A 20,285-nucleotide genomic window follows, 5' to 3' on the forward strand; every position below is an offset into this window, starting at 1 on the left:
AGTCTGCCCTCTCAGCAGCAATGCCTCTCTGGGTTAATGACCCACAAGGGCTGCCGACACAGTGCCAGTGTAGAAGTGTCATTGCAGTGATGTTATTAACCCTCCACATCTCTGAGGAACCGCTTGATTTTGTCACTTGGGAGTCCCTGAAACCACTGTTTTGACATTGGCTTGATGTGAATGTTTCTGTGATGATTTTGCTGATATTCCCTAAGGAGGTAAACCCAAGCTAAGGTTTCCCACGATCTGTTCCGTAGAGCATTAGTTCTGGGAGATGTCCTACCAACAAAAGGTGCAATGGCCACGTTGCACTAGATCACTTAACGTGAAGGTTTCCTTACTGCTGTCCCTCTGGAGGCCTTTCTGTGTTACCAACAGCCTGCCCTTCCGGGGAGGCAAGGCAAACACACAGTGCTCATATCCCGCCCAGCACTCTGCAGGTGGTGCACTTACTGACTGTTCTGATGCAGTCTGGTTTCCGAGTTCTACCCTCTGAAATTTCCTCCATACATTGTAGATAAACTTAGTCAAGCCTCTAGAGCTGATGAATGTCTAGGCTCATGTGACCTAGTGGCTTAGTGGGGAGCCGTGCCCCTGTCAGGGACCAAGAAGTTCTCATTCTGAGAACATTCTGACCTTTACAATAAGCAGCAGCGCCCCTCCCCCCTCCTGGCTGATAATTCTGACAGTATGGCGCCTATGGTGCCGTCCCTGCTTCTCTTCCGGGACTTCACCTTCCCGCCGTTGCGAACCTCACCTTCCCGCCGGCGCGAACTTGCAGCCTATCAGGAGCCCAATAGAAGAACACAGCCAACCAGGCTGCACCTCGTCATACCCCTCATTCCCTGAGCATATAAATACCCCTGTGTGAACAATAAAAATTTGCAGCTTGATCAGAATTCCTGTCTTGCTGCCTCTCCCTGCGTCTCTTGTCCCTTCATTCCTTCTCTCTTAGGTTTGCCGTTCTGCGTTGATGTCCCGCGGGTCGGGACATGCCCCAAGGCACAAGCTCTTAGAATTCTCTAGGTTAACTACCAAAGAATCCCTTGAGATATGCAGGGGTACCTTGCGTTCATAGACCTTGGGAAAACTTGGCCCCCAAATTATGATCCATCTCTGATATATAGAGAACGGTTCCCTTTCTCGTTATTAATCAGAGGCATGAATAAACTAGTTGAGAGTTCAGTTATTTTTTGGCAGGAAAAATCATGCTTTATCATAAGGTGGATAGACAAATCAGGAATGTGAAAACAGGGTACTCTAAAAGAATTTGGCTATAGTTACTTATGGGTAAATTTCCTAAAGACATACTTATGAAGAAAGGGAGGGAGGGAAGGAGAAGATGAAGGAATGAAGAAACAAAGGAAAAAGGAAGAAGGAGAGGGAAGGAGAGAAGAAATTGGCATAGACTTATTTATTGCTTTTGTGTGGGATGGGTAGCCTAGGAGATGGAATTGGGAAGCAAAAACACTGGACCTTCTGGGAGACATCTGGGTTTTTGTGGGATAGAATATCTGAATTTTTTATTAGCCAATGAACTGAGCAAATGACTAACCTGAGCAGAAATGGTAGATGCTCTGTTGGGGACCTTGTATCTAAAAACAGCATCCATGATTTCTGCTCAGACTCACCATTTCTACTTTCAGGTGTATTTCTGGAACTCTTGGGCACACTTATCTTGAGGAACAATCTAAAAGTGTCTATAAATAATTGAAATGCAGAACCAACTCTAAGGCCAGTCATCATTAAACTGGATGAATTTTGCCATGTTCATGTAATGAAATTTTTAAAAGCAAAGAGAATGAACTACTGCTATGCACTGTAGATGAACATCAGATAACACTGAAGAAAAGAAGCATGTATGTACTGAAGACTGCACAGTGCACTCTCACTTCTGTAGCTCAAACACAGTAATGTTAAGCTGTGCATGCTGATTGCAAAACTATAAAAGTGAGGAGACAGGATCACAGAAGTCCTGAGGGTTGTTACTTCCGGGGTAGAGTGGATGCTGGTGGAGAGGGGAGCCAGGGCTGCCCAAGTGCCTACACTGCTTCCTTTCTTGGCCTGGGGACTGGTTACAAGGCTACCCATTTGCCATTTTTTAAACTGTATCTATCTTACATATTTTTCTTGATGTATGACATAGTCCAATAAAATAATATAAAAAAGAAAGCCTACTTTCTCAAAACAAGCTTCAAAGGTGTATTTGTAAACCTCTGGAACTCTCGGAGGGATTTCATCTCTTTCCAGACTTTTATGATGGTCTTCAGCAGGTTTCTGTCTTTCTCTTGTTCAGCATCACGCAATTTTCTTGTTTGCCTATAAGATATAATTGTATGTAAATGTTTATTAGAGTTATTTAGGTATATTTGCAAACAAAATTGATGATATATTCAACTAGGAAACTACAGAATTTTTAGACAGTACTAGAAATCCAAACACCAATGTGAATTTGAAGGCAATAGGTTGCTGATCTATGTTTCAGAGGTTTATTTGATTTTGTTCTCTCTAGGTGAATCTGACTTCAATTAAACTAAATTACCTTTAAAATTTTTTTATTACAACTATGCACATTTAAACTAACAACCTCCTTTGTGGTTATAAAAATAAGGAACCCAGCAATAAAGGCAGTTCTTCAGGACTAAATTTTTGTAAACACTGCAAAGAATGTGGCTATTGCAGTCAACAGCAAAACACTAAAGGCTTTCTGTCATAAGAGATCACGGGTTCCCCGCTGAGCAGATGAAGTCATGTTATTGCACATCTTGGAGAATTTTCAGCGCTAATGAAATGACTCGTAGTTTTGGCTTGAACTAAAGAGGCATCATTTGAAAATGCTTTCGTCTTTATTTCCATTTTAAAGTATAGGTGAAGTATTTAATACCCTATTTTAATTCCTCTTTATGAATGATAGGCCAGATCCAGACCCAAAGTGTACCATATTATGCCATTACTGAGTTAGTTAATCAAGGAGGGAAGTATCTAATTTTTTAACAAGTGCCATGTAGCATTTCAGGGTACCCAGAAGTGTCTTAGAGATGTCTCTGTCCCCAGGGAGTTGATAGTTCAGCTCAGGAGGCACACACACACACACATAAGTGATGATAACAGGATGTGGGTTTGCCTGAGGGACCACCACAAGGACCAGAGGGAGCACTGCTGACCTGAGGGAGGCCTGAGTCTGGAGGCCCAGGTCTCAGTCTGTAGAGATGGCTCACAGGAGCGAGGAGGCCTGGGTGTCTAATGGTTCAACTGGAGGCAGCAGAAAAGGAAGGTGGCAAAAGATGATAGCCAGCTGGTGTTGGGTAGCCAAGATCAGGACTCTCTGAAGTGCACAGTGACAGAGTGGAAGATAGATTCTGCTTGAGGAGTGTTGGGCACGGAGGTGAAGGGTGCAGTTGTTGAAGGAGACCACCCAGGCCCGAGTGCTGGCTTTGTCCCTTACTGGCTGACCTTGAACAAGCGGCTTCACCTCCATGCCTGTCCGTAAAACAGGTGCCCTAACAGAGCCCACCTCCCGGGGCTTCGGGAGGAGTAGAAGAGTTCCTGTACCCTCTGCACAGAACCCAGCCTGACCCCGGTAAGTGGTGCACAAATGTTATTTGTCATTATCAGGTCACCTGTTCCTCTCTTTGGCCTTTAGCTGCTACCTCCTTTGCCTTATTTTTTTAAAAAAATTGCACCATAAACTTACTTTACCAGTTCCAGGATCCCTCAGGCTTTCTGATAAATTTAAAAATATTTTTTCTACCTCCTTTTAAAGTTCCTATCAAAATCGTTTCCCAGAAACATTAAAAGAATGCTTAGAAAGATTCGACACTTGAGCTAAAGGAGCAAAGAATTTCCAGAAAATATTTAATTAAAAATTGTGGCCAGTGCTATGAAGAAAGAAGAGAAGACAGCTTGAGCAGGGAGGCAGGGGTCGATTTTCTGCAACCCGATGCAGATGGTGTGCAGTGTGGAAGGATGCCCGGCTCAGACAAGGGCTTGGGAGACACTGGCATCTACATGATTTTGGAAACCACCACCATGAGATGTCCCATATTTTTGGCTTGACCTAAAGTGGATTCATCCATGAGAGAATGCAGATTTTAAAAAGGTTAAAAGGAAAACAAACACATCTGAGGAACTCTGATCTGGGCAGAGGAGGAAGATCAGGCTAGAATGGACAGGAGGCAGCTGGTTGCAGAGGGACAAGGACATCAGGAGAGGGAAGAGAAGGCCTTAACAGGCAACGTGCTGGGTGGCGCCAGTGCCCAGGGGCCCTACAGCACAGGAGTGGGAGGGGCGGGGCTGGGCCTGGGCGGGGCGGCAGACGGCGCCGTCGGAAATGCTTTGGAAGTTTGGCGGTGCAGGGAAGTACTGATACACAGTGGTAGCTGGACAGGCACCTGGGGTCATAGAATTTTTATTTATTCAAGCGTGTGCACATCTTGGGTGAAGTCTCAGTGGAGAAACGTTTCCCTGTAGTATGAGAGCATCCTTCCTTGAATATCCTGGTTCCAGTTTGGAGGACAAGAACCACGGGCATGAGGCTGCCATGAAAAATAAGATACAAAGCTAAAGAGGGGCTGGCCCAGGTTAACTGGACCAACAGAGGGCGCAGCCAGTGCTTGGGGGAGGTCTGGGGATTCCTAATCTCCAGATGGCAGGGGTTGAAGGAAATGGGCCCAATAACACAGACATCCAGGGACAGACCACCTGCCTAGAATTTGTTCTATCATCAAATGAAAAATCAGTAAAGGACTGAAATCCCCTCTCTCACTGGGTCATAAATGCTAGCCCTCAGGTTTTCATCTCCAGGGGTGGCAGAACCATAGCAAAGGGTTTTCAATCAGTGAGTCCACCAGGCATTGCCTAACACAGATCTGTTTTGTTTTAAAATAGCAATAAGTAAATATAATTTTACATCCATAATAATTGCTTTCAGAAAAACTTGATGTCACTTTTCTTACCCAATTTGTGCTAAACCAAACATTATTCTCATGTTGAGGCTGCAATGTTTTCCTTTTAACATAAAAAAAATAATTTTCATTTTTCAGACAGGGACTGTAGCTCAGTGGTAGAGCATTTACCTAACATGTGAAACCCTGGGGGCTTCCATTGCTAGCACTGCAAAAGCAAAAAAAAATTTCATTTTTAAACACACTCTTCATGTTCTCCAATTATAGTAACAAACCAAATTAATTTCTGCTTTGCTGGAAGAATTTCCAGCTCATGACTGGATCGCAAAAAGCAGAAGATAACACTGAAATCCTTGATTTATTATTTCCTATGTTAAGAATTTGTTATGTGGAAATACATGAAAATACACAGACTAAGGAATTTTAATTATAGTTTAATTTAAATAAAAAGAAATAGGAATAATGCAAATGCCTGTCAATTGGAGATTGCATAAACTATAACAATCTACATCCGCTCATCCCTGAATGGTGGAGACTTAGACATATTGTAAGACAGAAAGTTCTAAGATGCATCATACATAGAAAGCAAGCTATAAAATGCAATACTCCTTTAAAAGTAAAACACATATACATAACATCATACAGAGAACTGGTTGGCAGAAAACTGGTAACCAGGATTTTGCCCAGGAAAAGGGACTTTAGATGATGTTAGCATTTTACATCCTACATGCCTTTAATGTTGGGCAATGATTAGGGTTTTACTTTTTGAATTTTAAAATTATGAATAATTTGAAGAAACAGAAAAGCACAGATAATAAATACTATGACACCTATTGACACATTGTCTCCTTGACTCAAGATTTTTTTTAGATGAAATACTATAACTGCATTTAAAGACCCTCTTTACTCCATTCCCATCCTTCCCTCCCTGGAGGAGGAAACTAGCATGTGTCTTTTCTGGATGTACCGTACTCACGGGTTGCCTGCAAGAAATGGGTACAGTGTCAGGTGTTCCTTAGGCTTTGTGAACCACGGCATACTGTGAGCATCCTTGGATACCTGATTTTTTCCATTCAACATTGTTTTCCAATTTATCTACATGGGTATGTGCAGATCTAATTCAGTTATCTTAACTGTGGTATAGACATGCACTATAGACCAAGGTGTGTTCCTGCAGAATTGGCTTATTTCCAGTTTCTTATTTTTATAAGTGACACTCTACATCTTTGCAGATGTCACCATGTGCATGTGCACATGTGACTCCTTAGATGCACACATCTGAAGTAGACCTGCTGGGTCCTCATGAGGGGCACTTCCAAAACTTTTTACTAATCTATGTTTGCACTACTCACCAAAGTGGTGGTTGTAGGAATTTTTGCTTATCTTTGCAGAGAATGAGTTACCATTTCTCCACATCTTCCTTCTTATTATTGGACTTCCAATTTTGTGTTACTTTGATGGATGCATCTCATTATTTCATTTGGCAAAATTTTATATGTATTCAGTACATTGAGGAAAACTATTCAGAAAAATAAACATTAAACAAGTACATATCTAACAGGAAAAAAAAAGCAATAATTGCAATTATAAACTTTACTCACCGAATTTCAGACTTATATTCATTGATGGTTTTTTGGTTTGTATCAAGAGACTGCTGAGGTGTTTCTGGATTAAGACTGGTCTGAACAGCATTTCTTAGAGCTTGGAGCTTAAAAAGATACAGGTTTTGCATTAGAAACTATTCCTATTGCACACGGTGTGACTGGACCCACCCAGCTCTCCTGGACAAAGTAGTGTGAGCATTGGTGAACAGATGTTCAAGTACCCAGCTGTCTCCAGACTTTCACCAAAATGAACTCTCACAGAGAACTATTCCATCTGTTCGTAAAAATCTGCAAGAATAAGAAATAGTGTTTGTTCATTCTTGTTCTATGGCTCAAATAAATAAGCTGCTCTTGAGAAATACTACTTTTATGTGAGTGTCTGAGAAACCAGTTTACTTTCAAAGCTGACAGTGGATCTTTCTGCATCCTGGACACACAATGATGTTCTTGTGATATGAAGAAATCATAAAATTATAGACCCATTACAGGAGGTATTATAGATTAATCTCTTATTTGGGCAGTAAAATTTAAAATCAGAGCATGAGACTAAAATTGCCTGTAGTCAAAATTACCCATAAAATTCCCATGTGATAGTGTTACATTGGAAATAAATGGCCAAGGGTGGCCATTCCATTGAGCATCAGTTGAAGCAGCTGGCTTGTTTAGGTGCAATACTATGTCAACCACCTATAAAAATGAGAATGTCTCTAAAGACAGATTTTTGAGTCACAGTGGTCTCAGAAACAGAGATAATTTTGGCAAGTGATAGCCGCATGGCTTCCACCTGATATCATTCTTGCCATACCATTTGAAAGTGAGTGTGTACCAGTGAGTCTGTACTTGCTAAAAATACAACATCTATACCCATCCTTTTGCCTCTAGGCAGAGCAATGTGTCAAATGTCCCAGACAGAGAAAGGTTTTGTTGTTTTTGTTGTTGTTTAATCATTTGGGCCCATCAGAAAAAACTGGCCCATCAACAATAAGCAAGGAGATCAAATGTACCTTATCCGTAAGAAATTTTGCCTTGTTTCTCTGCTGTCTTGCAAGATACTGGTCATATAACTGGGCCAGCTTGGCTGCCAAAACATGCTCTCGGCTAAAACAGGGGTGATGAGTGAAGATTAACCCTGAGATGTCGATGTCCAGTTGGAAACTTCCAGGAGGGTCTCCAGATCCAATCATGTGCTTACTGCTGTGCACATATTTCACCGCCTGCCAGAGAGAACAGGGAGTGGGTGGGACACGGTTAAAGCTCATACTGGGTAGTGCTGTTCTCATCTTCCAATGGAAGCAGTCGGGTGCAAAGTTCCTCCTGCCCTGTCCAGTCAGGGGGAAAGTGCTTGTGGCCTATTTAGCGTCCTACTCCTTTTGGAGTACTTGAAAAGGAAAACAGAAAACCCGGACTGAGAAAAGAAATCACTTCCTTCTTGCTTTCCTACGTCTTTCAGACTTCATTATTCTCCAGTCAACTCTAATCCTGTTACTTGAATTCTGAGATTTTGTAGCTAGTGACCTTGAAATTCTTTTAATGTGAGAAACATAGATTCTAGTCCAAACTGATCATTATTTGGATCATAGATATACTCCCACGTAACTAAAATTCTAAAACATGTGGAGAAGTTTTTGTTTTGTAAGACAGCAGCAAGAAACTAACACTTTCTCAAGCAGTTCATGCTGGCACCCATTTTTCCTGGGGAGGGACGAGTCAGTATTTAAAATAATAGAGGAATAGAGGTAGGGAACTGGCAAGCCCAGGGTGCCAAAAACAGGAATGGCAATTCCCAGTGAGATTTTCTTGGATTATTTGGTGTATAATGCAACAGGTAAATCTTTGTTTTCCTTCCATAAAATCTTAAAATGCCCTACATCAATCACTGCTGGTGGTTGAGGCAGGGAACTTAAAGGTGGAATGGAGACCTCTTTGATTTTTTGTGTTTATTTTTTCTCCTGGCTACAGACACTGCCTATAGTCGGGATGTGGTGGTTTGAGACAAATCACTCAATTCTTCTCTTTTGCAGACATGAGTTTCGGAAGCTATTTGTGTTGTCTGAAAAACAATAATAGAAGATTATGTGGGTAAATGCTTTATTTACAAGTTGTAAAGTTAAATAGAAATTGTAAATCTCTAGTTGGAACTGACGCTTCAGTCCTTTAGACTGTGGGTAAGAGGGTCTATCATCTCTTCATTTAATCATTCTGGATGTTATCATGTCGTGCTCTGGGACCTCATGCAATATGTTTTCCGGCCTCTATATCTTCATGTACAGAAATGGGATGCTGAGGAAAAGGATTCAAGTAGCATATTGTGGATCACTAGGCCTCACATGAAGCCCCTCCCAGATATGATTTTATTAATTCAAGATTAATGGGTGCTTGCAAGGTAGTTGGGGTTTCCTTTTCAAATAGCAGTTAGTTTAGAAGGGAAGAAAGCCCTGGTATTTGAACAGATGTGCAGAAGAGGCGTGGGAACCCAGAAGGGATTCCTGCATTTGAGTCCGACAATTATAAGATATTATTTCCTATCAGCAGAACAGAAAAGGGGAGACCCATGTGTGTACATTATGTGCAATACTGTAGAAATGTATGCCCATTTGTTTTATAGTGTCATCTGATTTTCAGTTACTACTAGTTCTCAAAATGGTTGCCAATATCTGTATTTATGGTAAAGTGGATCCATATGAGTCTGTTTTCCAGTCTACTTGGGACTATGTTGTGTTGCTGCCTGTTTTGTGCTGGTAATGACAGGAAAGAACATTTGAATTTCAAACTTGTTTCTAGATTTGTAGGCTATTAATATATATTTAGGATTTATGATTTCTTTAGGATTCTGATACAGTGTGCCCTACATTTATATTAATGAAAAATCATTTTCTTCTATAAAATAACATTGACTCTGATGTTTATTGATGAGACATTTTTATAACTATTTTAAAAAGTGTCCTTGTAAAAAACTGATGTGTTCACAAACATTATAGGCTTGATCAGGAATGGATTATCTTTGCACCTTCCAGAATATACTCTATTTCCCAAATCTGCTTCCCAAATTGGCCTAAGCCCACATTCCAAGAGTTGCTGGTGGTCTCTGCCTTCAGCTCAGCCCATCCAAGGAGGAAGAGCTTCCAGGACCCCTGGTGCCATCGGACTGGACTGCTCAAAAGACTCCAGCTCTCTTCCTGTTGGAGAGAAAGACCTAGTTCCTTGTCTCTTTGTGGCACATGTCCTCCTTTGCTACACATGGAGGACTGTCCTGAAGACCGTAGCGACACTGTCCCTCAGGCATCTCCACCGCTCTTTCACATCGTAGGTCAGCCCGGGTGGCCTTTCAGAGGTGAGCTCTGGTCGTCAGAGCACTTGAGACAACACCAATGGAGGCCCCTTTCTTCTCTCTTTCATTCAGGTACAAGTATTCAATTATAACCTGTGTTGGTGTCAGAAGTTTATAACCTGCCTGTGGCCACTACATGTCTGATGACCACCCAGATGACCTGGATTAATTGAGAATTGCGACCTCACAAAGAGATGTACAACTGCACGTCAATTTGTCAGTTTGCAGATGGGATGGAAAATTCTTCTCAGGTGGCTCTGCGCCTGCTGGTTCTAGCCTAGCCCTTCCTCCTTCCCTGGAGTTGCAGAGTTGTGAGATCAACTAGGGTTTGGCTCTCAGGTTTCTTCTTGCACTCTTCTTGATATGAGTAAGCAGCATTGGTAGACGGCTTCTATTTAATTGGAATGCTACCAGCGTCACCTGTACCTTGAATCTCCTTCCTCAAATCTGCATTAACTCATATTCCAATCACTGCTGATGTTCTTGGCCTTAAGCTCAGCTCAATTAAATGTAATAGGCTTCCAGGACTCCCAGTAGCCATGGAGCTAAACTGATCTAAACACCCCAACACTATCCCTGTTAGGGAGAAAGACTCCCAGTTCCTGTTGTTGTGTCTGCTTTCTTCTCTTATATACTTAGAACTATCCTGAAAACAGTAGCAACTACCTCTCCCAAGGACAGATGGTATTTATAGAGTGTATGTCATTGTAAAACTGACTTCATTCTTCAGTCTTCAATTGAAAACTGAAAACCAAAACTATGAGGTAATGTGTATAGGTTATCTGTTGATATTCTCAGAATGTTCCAAGATGCATATCAATGGATAAAAGAATTTAAACAGAAAAATAATCATCATCGGTGGTATTAAAATGGGTTCCTATACTTATCCTAGGAAAATAGTAGCAATGAAATCTAAGTTTAGTCTGTATCCCATAGTAGATTCTGAAACTATTCTGGGTCTCCCTGGGGAACTTTCTCATTTCTTTCTCCTAGGGACACACCATGTCTCTTTGACCTTTATGTTGGTTGGGTACACAATCCACTTACAACTGTCCTTGGTATTGAAAATGAAATGTGGGAAAAATATGATCCTTTTCATCTGGAGTCATTAAGCAAGGCCATCTAGGGTTGTAGAGGAGTAGCCTGCTTATGCTAGGAGAGAATGAGGCCCACCAACATTCAAGGAGAACCAGAGGAAAGAGAAAAAGAGGAGGAGGAGGAGGAACAGGAGGAGGAAAAGGAAGGGGGAGGGGAGGAGAAGGAGCAGAAGAGAAGGAGAAGAGGAGGAGGAGGAGAAGAAGAGGAGGATGAGGAGAAGAAGAAGAAGAGGAGGAGGAGGAGAAGAAGAGAAGAAGAGAAGAAAAAAAAAGAAGAAGAAGAAGAAAAAGAAGAGGAAGAAGAAAAGGAGAAGGAGGAGGAGAAGGAGGAGAAGAAGGAGGAGGGGGGAGGAGAAGAAGGAGGAGAAGAAGAAGAAGGAGAAGAAGGAGGGGAGGGGGGAGGAAGAGGAGGAGGAGGAGAAGGGAGAGGAGGAGGAGGAGAAGGAGGAAGAAGAAGGAGGAAGAAGAAGGAGAAGGAGGAAAAAGGAGGAGGAGGAGGAGGAGGAAGAAGAAGAAGAAGAAGAAGGAGGAGGAGGAGGAGGAGGAGGAAAGAAAGGAAAAGAAAAGAAAAGAAAAAGAAAAAGAAAAAGAAAAAGGAAAAGGAAAAGAAAAGAAGAAGAAAAGAAAAGAAGAAGAAAACCCTGGTCCCAGTCTGAGGTCCTTGTTCCTAAAGCTCCTCCTTCAATCTTGTGGTTTATCCCCAGATACTTCCTTGGTTTTCTAGGCCACCAAGTTCCTTCTTTGCCTAAGCTAGTTTGCACTGGGTTTCTGTCATTTGTAACCTACAGAGCCCTGACTAACATAGTGCTTAGGACACAGTGGGTGACTCCTGCTTGGGCGAAAAGTTGGGAAGAAGAGCGGAGCGGAAAGGGCTAATTTTATCAAGGGCAGCTGTGGAGGAGGCTGGAATCCTGACATGTTCCCGAAGAAGGAGCCGACAAGTGGTGGCACCTTTGACATCTGATTCCATCTCTGTCTCCCACGTGGCAGAGTCTCCCTGAGGCCACGCGATCCCCAGCTGAGTGCCGCTGAGAGCACCACAGATGTTCGGTTACAGATGGAAGGGAGGCGGGAAGGGAGGGGCTTTGAGGACTGTTTTTCAGCCTATTTCATAGTTGTAATTATCCAAACTGCATTTTATATTATGTTCTACCTGCAATGTCCCATCTGGCTTCATTATTATTATTATTATTATTATTCAGTAGTAGTAGTAGTAATATTTTGGTACTGTGGATTGAACACAAAGGTATTTAAACCACTGAGCCACATCCCTAGGCCTTTTCGTATTTTTTATTTAGAGACAGGGTCTCACTGAGTTGCTTCAGGTCTCGCTAATTTGCTGAGGGTGGTTTTGAACTTGTGATTCTCCTGTCTCAGCCTTCCGAGCTGCCGAGATTACAGGCAAGCACCACTGTGCCTGGCTCCATTTGTCATTTTTACTTTTGGATCGGTTCCTTCTTAAAATATGATAATTGCATTCTTTCTCATTTGAAATTTAACTTTTTTCTCTATGATATCTAACCTCTGTTTGAATTTCTCTATGTTTAATGGTCTCTTCTCAATTTAGGAATAGCAGAGTATTTCATTTTTAAAAACTATGTTTTTCGTCATTAAAGAAAATGTTCACAATAGCAGGGATGAACACTCTTTCCCCCCGAGGTACTGGGGATTGAACTCTTAACTTTGGGTCTTATGAAATTGCTGAGGCTGGACTTGAATTTGAGATCCCCTGCCTCAGCTTCCCAGATAACTGGAATGATAGGTGTGTGCCACCCATGTGCGACCATAACTTCCTTCTAAATAAAACTCCTAAATTACCTTCTGGCAGGACATACCATCCATCATTCAAATTGATGGTCTAGTGCACCTAACCAAAACAGAAGTGGACTTGACTTTAACTGAGGGATAGTTTCTGTCGATCCTGTTGGGTGGAGTTAGCAGCAGACCTGTGAGCACTGAGACATAAGTGTACCAGGGCCAAAGGAATCGCTGACTCCTGATCCAGCATCTGACTTGGTTTTTTATCATTGGATAATAGAACTAAGCCAGGTCCTAAAAAATGCTACTATTTGGTAGAAGAGACAACTGAGACAAGAGGAGTAGAAAAGGCATTTCTTCTAAATACACTTAGGAAAATCACTTTATAGGTATTCGGTTTTCATTTGCATTGAGCTCAGTGCTGGGCACCCTGCCACGTGCTAGCATTCACACCTGCCCCTGAGAGTCACGCTCAGACAGAGGGGGTGGGAGAAAAAAATGGATGAATCATCCATGAAACAATTGGTCTCTACCTGCCCATTTTTTCTCTGCTTCTGCATCATGTCAAAAACTCCTAGGTAGAAGGTCTGGTTGACATGAAACTGAAAATACAGGATATATCATTTAAAAAAAATTAAAGGGGAAACACTGCATAGAGCAATGGAAAAACAGGTTTTGGCATCAGACCTGAATAAATGGAGGAAATGGTTAAAGTAAGTAAATAAATAAATTGCAAAACTACTAATTCTGAAATGAAAGGGTTGTGTTTTGAATACCTAAAAGGTTGCATAATCATATAAAGAAGACTGGGATAGACTAGCCAATGATAAACTTAACAGGTAACTTGTTAGGAAAAAAATTTAAAAAATTTAACCGAAACCACTGCACCTCTGTCTTACACTTTAAGACCTCCAGACTGCTTCAACTCCCCCACCCGTCCCTCTAAGCAATGCCCTGGAAAGACGCCAGCCCTTGGGATTTACCTTCCTCTATCGCCTTTTGCTCTGTGCGGCAGTATGATAAGCCCCTTTCAGTGAAATGATTTTCTTTCTCTACTTCCCTATTTCTACCCAATAGGATAGAACAAGAAGATCTACCCTCTCAAAAACGTTGGGAGGGAGAGACTATTTGAGATCCCACTGATGACTTTCTGTGGCTAGCTTATTTCATTCAGCAAAATGTCTCCCAGGTTCATCCATGCTGTGGCAAATGGGAGGATTTTATTCTTTTTTACTGCTGAATAGTATTCCACTGAACGTGCCCTCATTGTCATGTGTTAAAGGCTTGATTCACCAGCCCATGGCTGGGAAGTGGTGGAACCTTTAGGAGGCGGGGCCTAGGGGAAGGAAAAAAAGTCTGTGAAGGTGTGCCCTCAAAGGGGATATTGAGACCCTTTCTTTTCTTTTGCTTCCTGGTGCCAGGAGGTGAGTAGTTTCCTCTACCACATGTACTGTCTCATCACAGGTTCTAAAGCACAGGATCAATTGACGATGAACTGAAACCTCCAAAACTGTGAGACAAACTTCATTCTCTTTTAAAGTTGCTTACCTCAAGTATTTTGTTACAGTAATGGAAAACTGAGTAACACATCCACTGTGCACATATACCACATTTTCTTTATCCATTCATCCACTGATGGACAGTGAGGTTGTTGCTTTAACATGGCTACTATGAACAGTGATGTGGTGCTTAGAGGGGGACAGAAGGACAGGAAGGTGTTGGTCAGAGGATGCATGATTACAGTGATATAGGAGAAATAAATTTAAAGAGATCTATTATACGGCATGGTGATGAGTTAATGATGACGCTTCTTAAAAAAAATGCAGAGGGTAGATGTTATAAGTTACCAGGAAAAATTACTGTGAAGTAATGTATGTGTGAATTGACTGTAACTAGTAACATTATGTCTGTCAATACTGTCCTTTTCTACTCAGTCTCTCACTCTCAACTGGCTGCTTCCCAAAGGGGAAGGGGAAGGAAGAATGGCTCTGACAGATGATTGGCCGGAGCCCAAGAGCCTGGATCCAGGTTTTGGACTGAGCAAGGTTAAGCTGAGGTCTCTGGCGGTATCCTGCATCTGGGAGACCGGCATAGTTTCTTTGGCATTCCATGTGGAAGCTCACGGGAGCAGTTCTAGTGGCCCAGCCTGCGACTAGATGGGGAACGTCATCCATGGGAGGTGGACCGGGCAGCTGTCTGGTCTTGGACCCAAGCGGTGTTGCATCAGCCAGTCTTACTCTCAGGGCAACCAATAACCTGATCCCTGACTGCAGAGCATTTCCAAATGAGTTTAGAACTTCTAAAGGAGACAGACAAGATGAATCGAGCTCCCTCCTGCCCTACTCTCCATATTAATTATTCTTCTGTTTTCTAATTTTAACTCTCAATTTAGAGCTTCACTATATCAGCGTTTCACGCTGAAATGGATGGACAAATGAAAAGATGGACTGAGAGATTATTTGATATATGCGTAAGTTCATACTGTCTGGATCACTAATTATATCATGTATCTTTGTCATTTAACCAATAGATGATGAATCCCTCAAGGGCTGAGCTCAGGTTTGTGCTTGTTTTGCAAATCTGCTCCCAGGATCATATTTCTGTACAAAGTAGCCACTCATTAATACTTGTCTCTGATAACTATATTTTACAGAAACTTACAATTTTAAAAAGGGGCATACACATACATCATCTCAATACCTACGCTGACCCAATGAGGCAGAGAAGATCAAGATTATTCTTACTTTTCAATTAAAGAGACAGGTCCAGGGAGGCAAAGGGACCTGCCCAGAGCCACACAACAGAGCGACAGCATGCCTCTGCTCAGATGCTCTGAGTCCAGCCTGTGTCTTTTCAGCTCCTTACCCCAATTTACAGAATGACCTTTACACCCCCCCTCATTCTATTTTGTCAGTATTGAAATATTTCAAATTCAAATTCACAAGCATTTCTGAGGGAGGGGGGACCCAGCGAAGCAAGAGCAACATTAACTAGGAGTGGGGACAAGCCCATTTACAATAGCCAGTACTTACTAAGTTCTGTTGTAGGTACTGAGATGCTGCCATAGTTTGGAAATGGTCTGTCTGCCCTCCAAAGATTCAGGAGGCTTGTTCCCCAGGGTGGTAGTGTTAAGGTGGAGGAAGCTTTAAGAGGTGGGGCCTGGTGGCAGGTGGTTAGGTGGTGTGGCGCTGCGCTGGATTAACACTGGCCTCCTGGAGTGTATTCGTTCTCAGGAGGATGCATCGTTATAAAGCAGGTTCAGCTGTTCTGGGCGCTCACTCTCTCTGTGGCTTCTGCTTCTGCTCCTGCCACTGTGATCCATCTATTGTAAAGCCCTCACCAGAGCGAAGCAGATACTGATGCCCTGCCCCAGAACTGTGAGCTAAATAAACCTCTCTCTCTCTCTTTTTAATAAAGGGTTAACCCGCAAGTATTTTGTTATAGCAACAGACCAATACATATGTATCATCTCATTCAATCTGCACGGTAGTCCTAGGAGGTGGACATTATTACTGTGTCCATTTCATAGATGAAGAGATTGAGGCCCAGAGAGCTTGAGGATGAAGTTCATCCAATAAGTGGTGCAGGGAGGACTTAAGGTGGACAGGTTGGTACAGAGCCTATTATAATATAATAAAAAGGATTTGCAGGAGTAGCAAATCTCCAGTTAGATCATAAAGAGATAACAAGTGGGAAATTATCCTGCAGCGTATGTGTGGCAACCGAAGAGAAAAAGAGGGTCAAAAGGGGAAAAGTAAAAATTAGGGTGGCCTCTCTGGATATGCAAATAAAGATGCTGACGGGGCCATTCCTGGCTAGGAAACTCATTCCATGTATATGAAGGGACCAGAAGGGACTAGAAGGGACTAGAAGGGACTAGGTATACCTGTTGCTTTTCATGCTCTTTAGGAATTATTAAAAAAAAAAAAAAAATCAAAGCAGAAGTTACAATCAGCACCCCAAGTTCCCCAATAAGCAGAGCCTTCCGTTTCATTTACTGCAGCCGGAAGGGGAGAGGGGGAGCGTACCTTTCTGTACAAGGTTTCCAGCTCTGCCTTGGTGCTCTGCTCCCGAGTGGACAGCTGCGGCCTGGAGGGATACGGCCTGAGGGGGCTCGGCAGGGCTAGGATTCTGCCGTCGTCTCCAAACCATCTCCTTTCCTGCGGCCGAGCACACAGAGGGACCAAAATTGTTTCTCTTTGGATAGAAAATGGTTTCCAAAACAAACATTTGTAGGAAAATTCTGTGGTGACATCTGTATTTCAGGTCCTTCGTCCTACCCCAGCAGAACTTTGAAGGTTTGTTTCCCCTGGAAATTGAGCTTTCACTAATAGCCCCTGCAGTTCCCTGACCACCCGCGCCCCCAAGAAAGTTTAAGAGAAAGTTTAAATGACTACTTCAGGGAAATTTTATGTTCTGTTCATTAAAGATTTAAGCAAGAAACAACTATGGGAGAAAAACTTGAAAGTGAGAAGAACATTCTATCTATGGACCCTTAAAAAATTCTGCGAATGGGGGAAGGTTGCCAGTCTGATTTAGCAGAAAGTTCAGATTCGGCTGGCAGACGCTGGGTCTTAGCAGCTGAGCGGTTGTGTTGTTTGAGGATCATGAAATGTAAGTAAGACAAGTTTTAAAAAAATCCAAAATGAAGGAACCACTTTCTGCAGAGAAACCCAAAAGGACAGGAGCGGACGCAGTGGTGTCCAGAACACCGGGTCCGCGGGGAGCAGGCCCCACTCACAGGCTCCTGCACCAGCAGCCTGTTCTCCATGATGTTCTGGTTGGTGGGCGCCACCTCCGGTCTCGCCCCGATGTAAAGGCCTTCGTCTTCCAGGAATCTGGGCTGCACATTCTCGGGAAGCTTTTTATAGGTCGGCACTAGATGGTCCACAAATAGACAAACGTTAGTGCCAGCCTCGACATTGCAAACCATGTTTGGTGAATTAAAACAACCCCCAGAGATTTCATTCATGTTCTTGGAAACTGCAGATTTACCATATTAATTTCCAGCAATGAAGAGATGAATGTGTTCATTTGCAATATCATGTTTCAGAATCATGTATGTAAGGGATAAGACCTAGAAGAATTCAGGACCTGACTCCCCAGCGTGGCCTACAGAGAAGAATCAGCATGAAATGTTCCCTCAGAGGCCGAGGCACATGCTGTAGCTCTGGTGCCCTTCCACTGAGCTGATTCATGGCAGGCATTTCTTCATGCTCTTCCTTCTGTACAACAGATATTAGTTTTTGCTTCACTGGGTTCTGGGAGAATTGCATGGAGAGAGCGTGAGGGGATGCTCTGTAACTGCAGACGCTTCTTTGAGGGCTGCGGCATAGCTCACTTGCCACCCTTGGAGCCTTCTGGGGTTCCAAGGGGAGCTGTGTGCAGCAACGAGAAATGAAGGTGTGAACAGGGTCGTGCCAGAGAGTGATGTGAGGTGCAGAAAATGCAGAGGTGACAGTGACTTAGGGAGGGGAGGGGATCACTGGAGGCGACTGGAGATACAAGAGAAGTTTTTCTCAGGAGATGCCTTGGCAGTGGCCCCTGCAGGTTGGGAAGGAAGGAATCGGCGGTGGGGAAGGAAAGCAGATCCAACAAGGACAGAGTGTTTACAGCCAAGCTCCCCCAAGGACGATCCCATCCATGGAACGCTGCGTGCATGTTGGTGACCCATAGGTCAAAACAGAACTGATAAATGTCCATCGCCCAGTGGTGTGGTCCCTACCATCAGGTGTCACTTGCTACAGTACTCAGTACAGTAACACTTGGTGTGCGTTCTGGCCTGGAAGCCACAGGCCATGACAGAGCCTAGGTGTGCTGTGGGCCAGCAGGTTTGCATAAGAGCACCCCGTGACGTGCACGCAGTGACAAACCCACCTAGGGATGTGTTTCTCAGAACGAGTCCCCATTGTTCCCTAATGCATGACTGCACTAAAGACTGGGCATGCTGGGGAAGCAGAATCTTCCAGAACCCTGGTATTCACATGCCAGATACCACCTCATCACGAACCTAGCGGTCTCCAAAATTTTCACTAAAATATTTTTAACTCCTCACCCAATATATGTCTGCTTCTTTATCGTTACACATGCACTGCTGTGCCTCCAAGATTAATCCAAGAAAGGATGAGGTGATAAATAAACATAAGCAGCAGTCTTGGTATGCTCCTCCTGTACCCCAGGGGTGAGCAAACTCTCTTTTGGAAGCGACTGCTCTCGACAATAGCAAAGCAGCAGGGACAGGAGTTAGATTTTTGAAGATCTACTGTGTGAGTCACAATATAGACACTTCACTCATGTTATTGCTTCAATGCGCCCAATCAGAATAAAGGCCAAAGTCATCTCTTAATACAGGGGGCTCTATAATGGGACTCAGATGTTCTGTCATCTCATGTGTGGACTACTAGGCTGGTAAGCAGGAGGACCCTGGCACTCTTACAGGAAAAGAGCAAAAAGACCCAGGCCACAAAGGCAGCCTGGAGTGGCAATACAGGTTCATCAGATGCTCCCTCAGAACCCTGCCGTAGCCCCGAGGGCGAGGAACCTCACCAGCCCGAATCTCAGGGTCCCTAGAACTGGTCACTGACCTGATGAAGAGGCCCACCCGGTTCCCTGTGGTTTCTTTTGCCGTTCTCTGACTCATTTTTTGAATGGGTTTTTCCCCATGGTCTGTATTTTTTGTCTTATGATTATTTTCTTGATTTTAAATCAGATTAGAAATTAGAATGAGTTCTGCGCGTGGGCCATCCTTATATATCAGCCATATTTCATCTGAAGGAAGTGAAGATACCCATGCGGAGTGGGAAAGATGAAAGAGGAAGTACCTGTCAGTCTACTGGGTATGAAGAGGATTTCTTTTTCTTTCTGCAGCCAAACATGGACGCTTTCATAATCTGCAGGTCTGATGGCCACAAAATCATCGACCACATGATCTAAGCCCAACAGGAAGTCCTCAGCATCCTTTCCACTCAACAGTTCTTCCTCATCCTGCAGGATGTTAAAAAATAACAAGAAAAAATCAGGCCAAGATTCTTAGTTTACTTTGGAGAATAATTATTGCTACTGAGCTCATTGAAATTAACAGGTCTTGCAACAAACTTCCTTTACCTTTTCTTGCTTTTCATGAAAGTACAAAATTATTGACCTTTCATATGTAACAAGTGGGTTTTCCTTGATTCTTTTTCACTATCCTATAGACCTGCGAGATGTCGAAATCAGAAAGCAATCGAAATCCTGACCAAGCCCACCTCCCTTGAAGGCACTCATCTGTTGATGTTTATGTAAAGAACTTGGCCACAGAAGTCATGTGGCATTTAGCCTTTCAGGGGCTGGGCCACAGGCTGTGCTTGGATGGCCTGGCTTTGAAGCCCAACATCTCCTGCTGCTGCCTGGGGGACTGGAGGGAACTTATTTTACCTTCTGATCCTCAGTTTTATCAGCTGTAATGTGGGGATATTAGCAAAGCTTATATCTCGGGACTTGGTGAGGACAAGAGAAAATCATGCACGCACAATTTCTAAGCCCAGAGACTGAGATACGCTGATTTTATTTTCCAAAATTTTCTCCTTCTTCATCTTTCTCCTTTGTATTTCTCCTC

The 20,285-nt window shown here is 43.1% G+C and overlaps 1 protein-coding gene across 6 annotated transcripts in view; it reads right to left on the minus strand.

The window, feature by feature from the left end:
• Nucleotides 1-20,285, minus strand: part of Cc2d2a (coiled-coil and C2 domain containing 2A) — a 108,831-nt gene that overhangs the window by 49,519 nt on the left and 39,027 nt on the right. For all 6 annotated transcript variants that reach the window (XR_007110521.1, XM_047566709.1, XM_047566708.1 and 3 more), the window contains 6 exons: nt 19,513-19,675; nt 17,433-17,569; nt 16,720-16,851; nt 7,513-7,722; nt 6,506-6,612; nt 2,179-2,319 (listed from right to left, as the gene is read on the minus strand). Coding sequence is in view for 5 of the 6 variants with exons in the window: in XM_047566709.1 (XP_047422665.1) it covers nt 2,179-2,319; nt 6,506-6,612; nt 7,513-7,722; nt 16,720-16,851; nt 17,433-17,569; nt 19,513-19,675 (890 nt within the window). In the remaining variant the exon portion in view is untranslated. The remainder of the gene's footprint in view (nt 1-2,178; nt 2,320-6,505; nt 6,613-7,512; nt 7,723-16,719; nt 16,852-17,432; nt 17,570-19,512; nt 19,676-20,285) is intronic.

The sequence above is a fragment of the Sciurus carolinensis genome, chromosome 10 (genome assembly GCF_902686445.1).
Source record: "Sciurus carolinensis chromosome 10, mSciCar1.2, whole genome shotgun sequence".
NCBI lineage: Eukaryota > Metazoa > Chordata > Mammalia > Rodentia > Sciuridae > Sciurus > Sciurus carolinensis.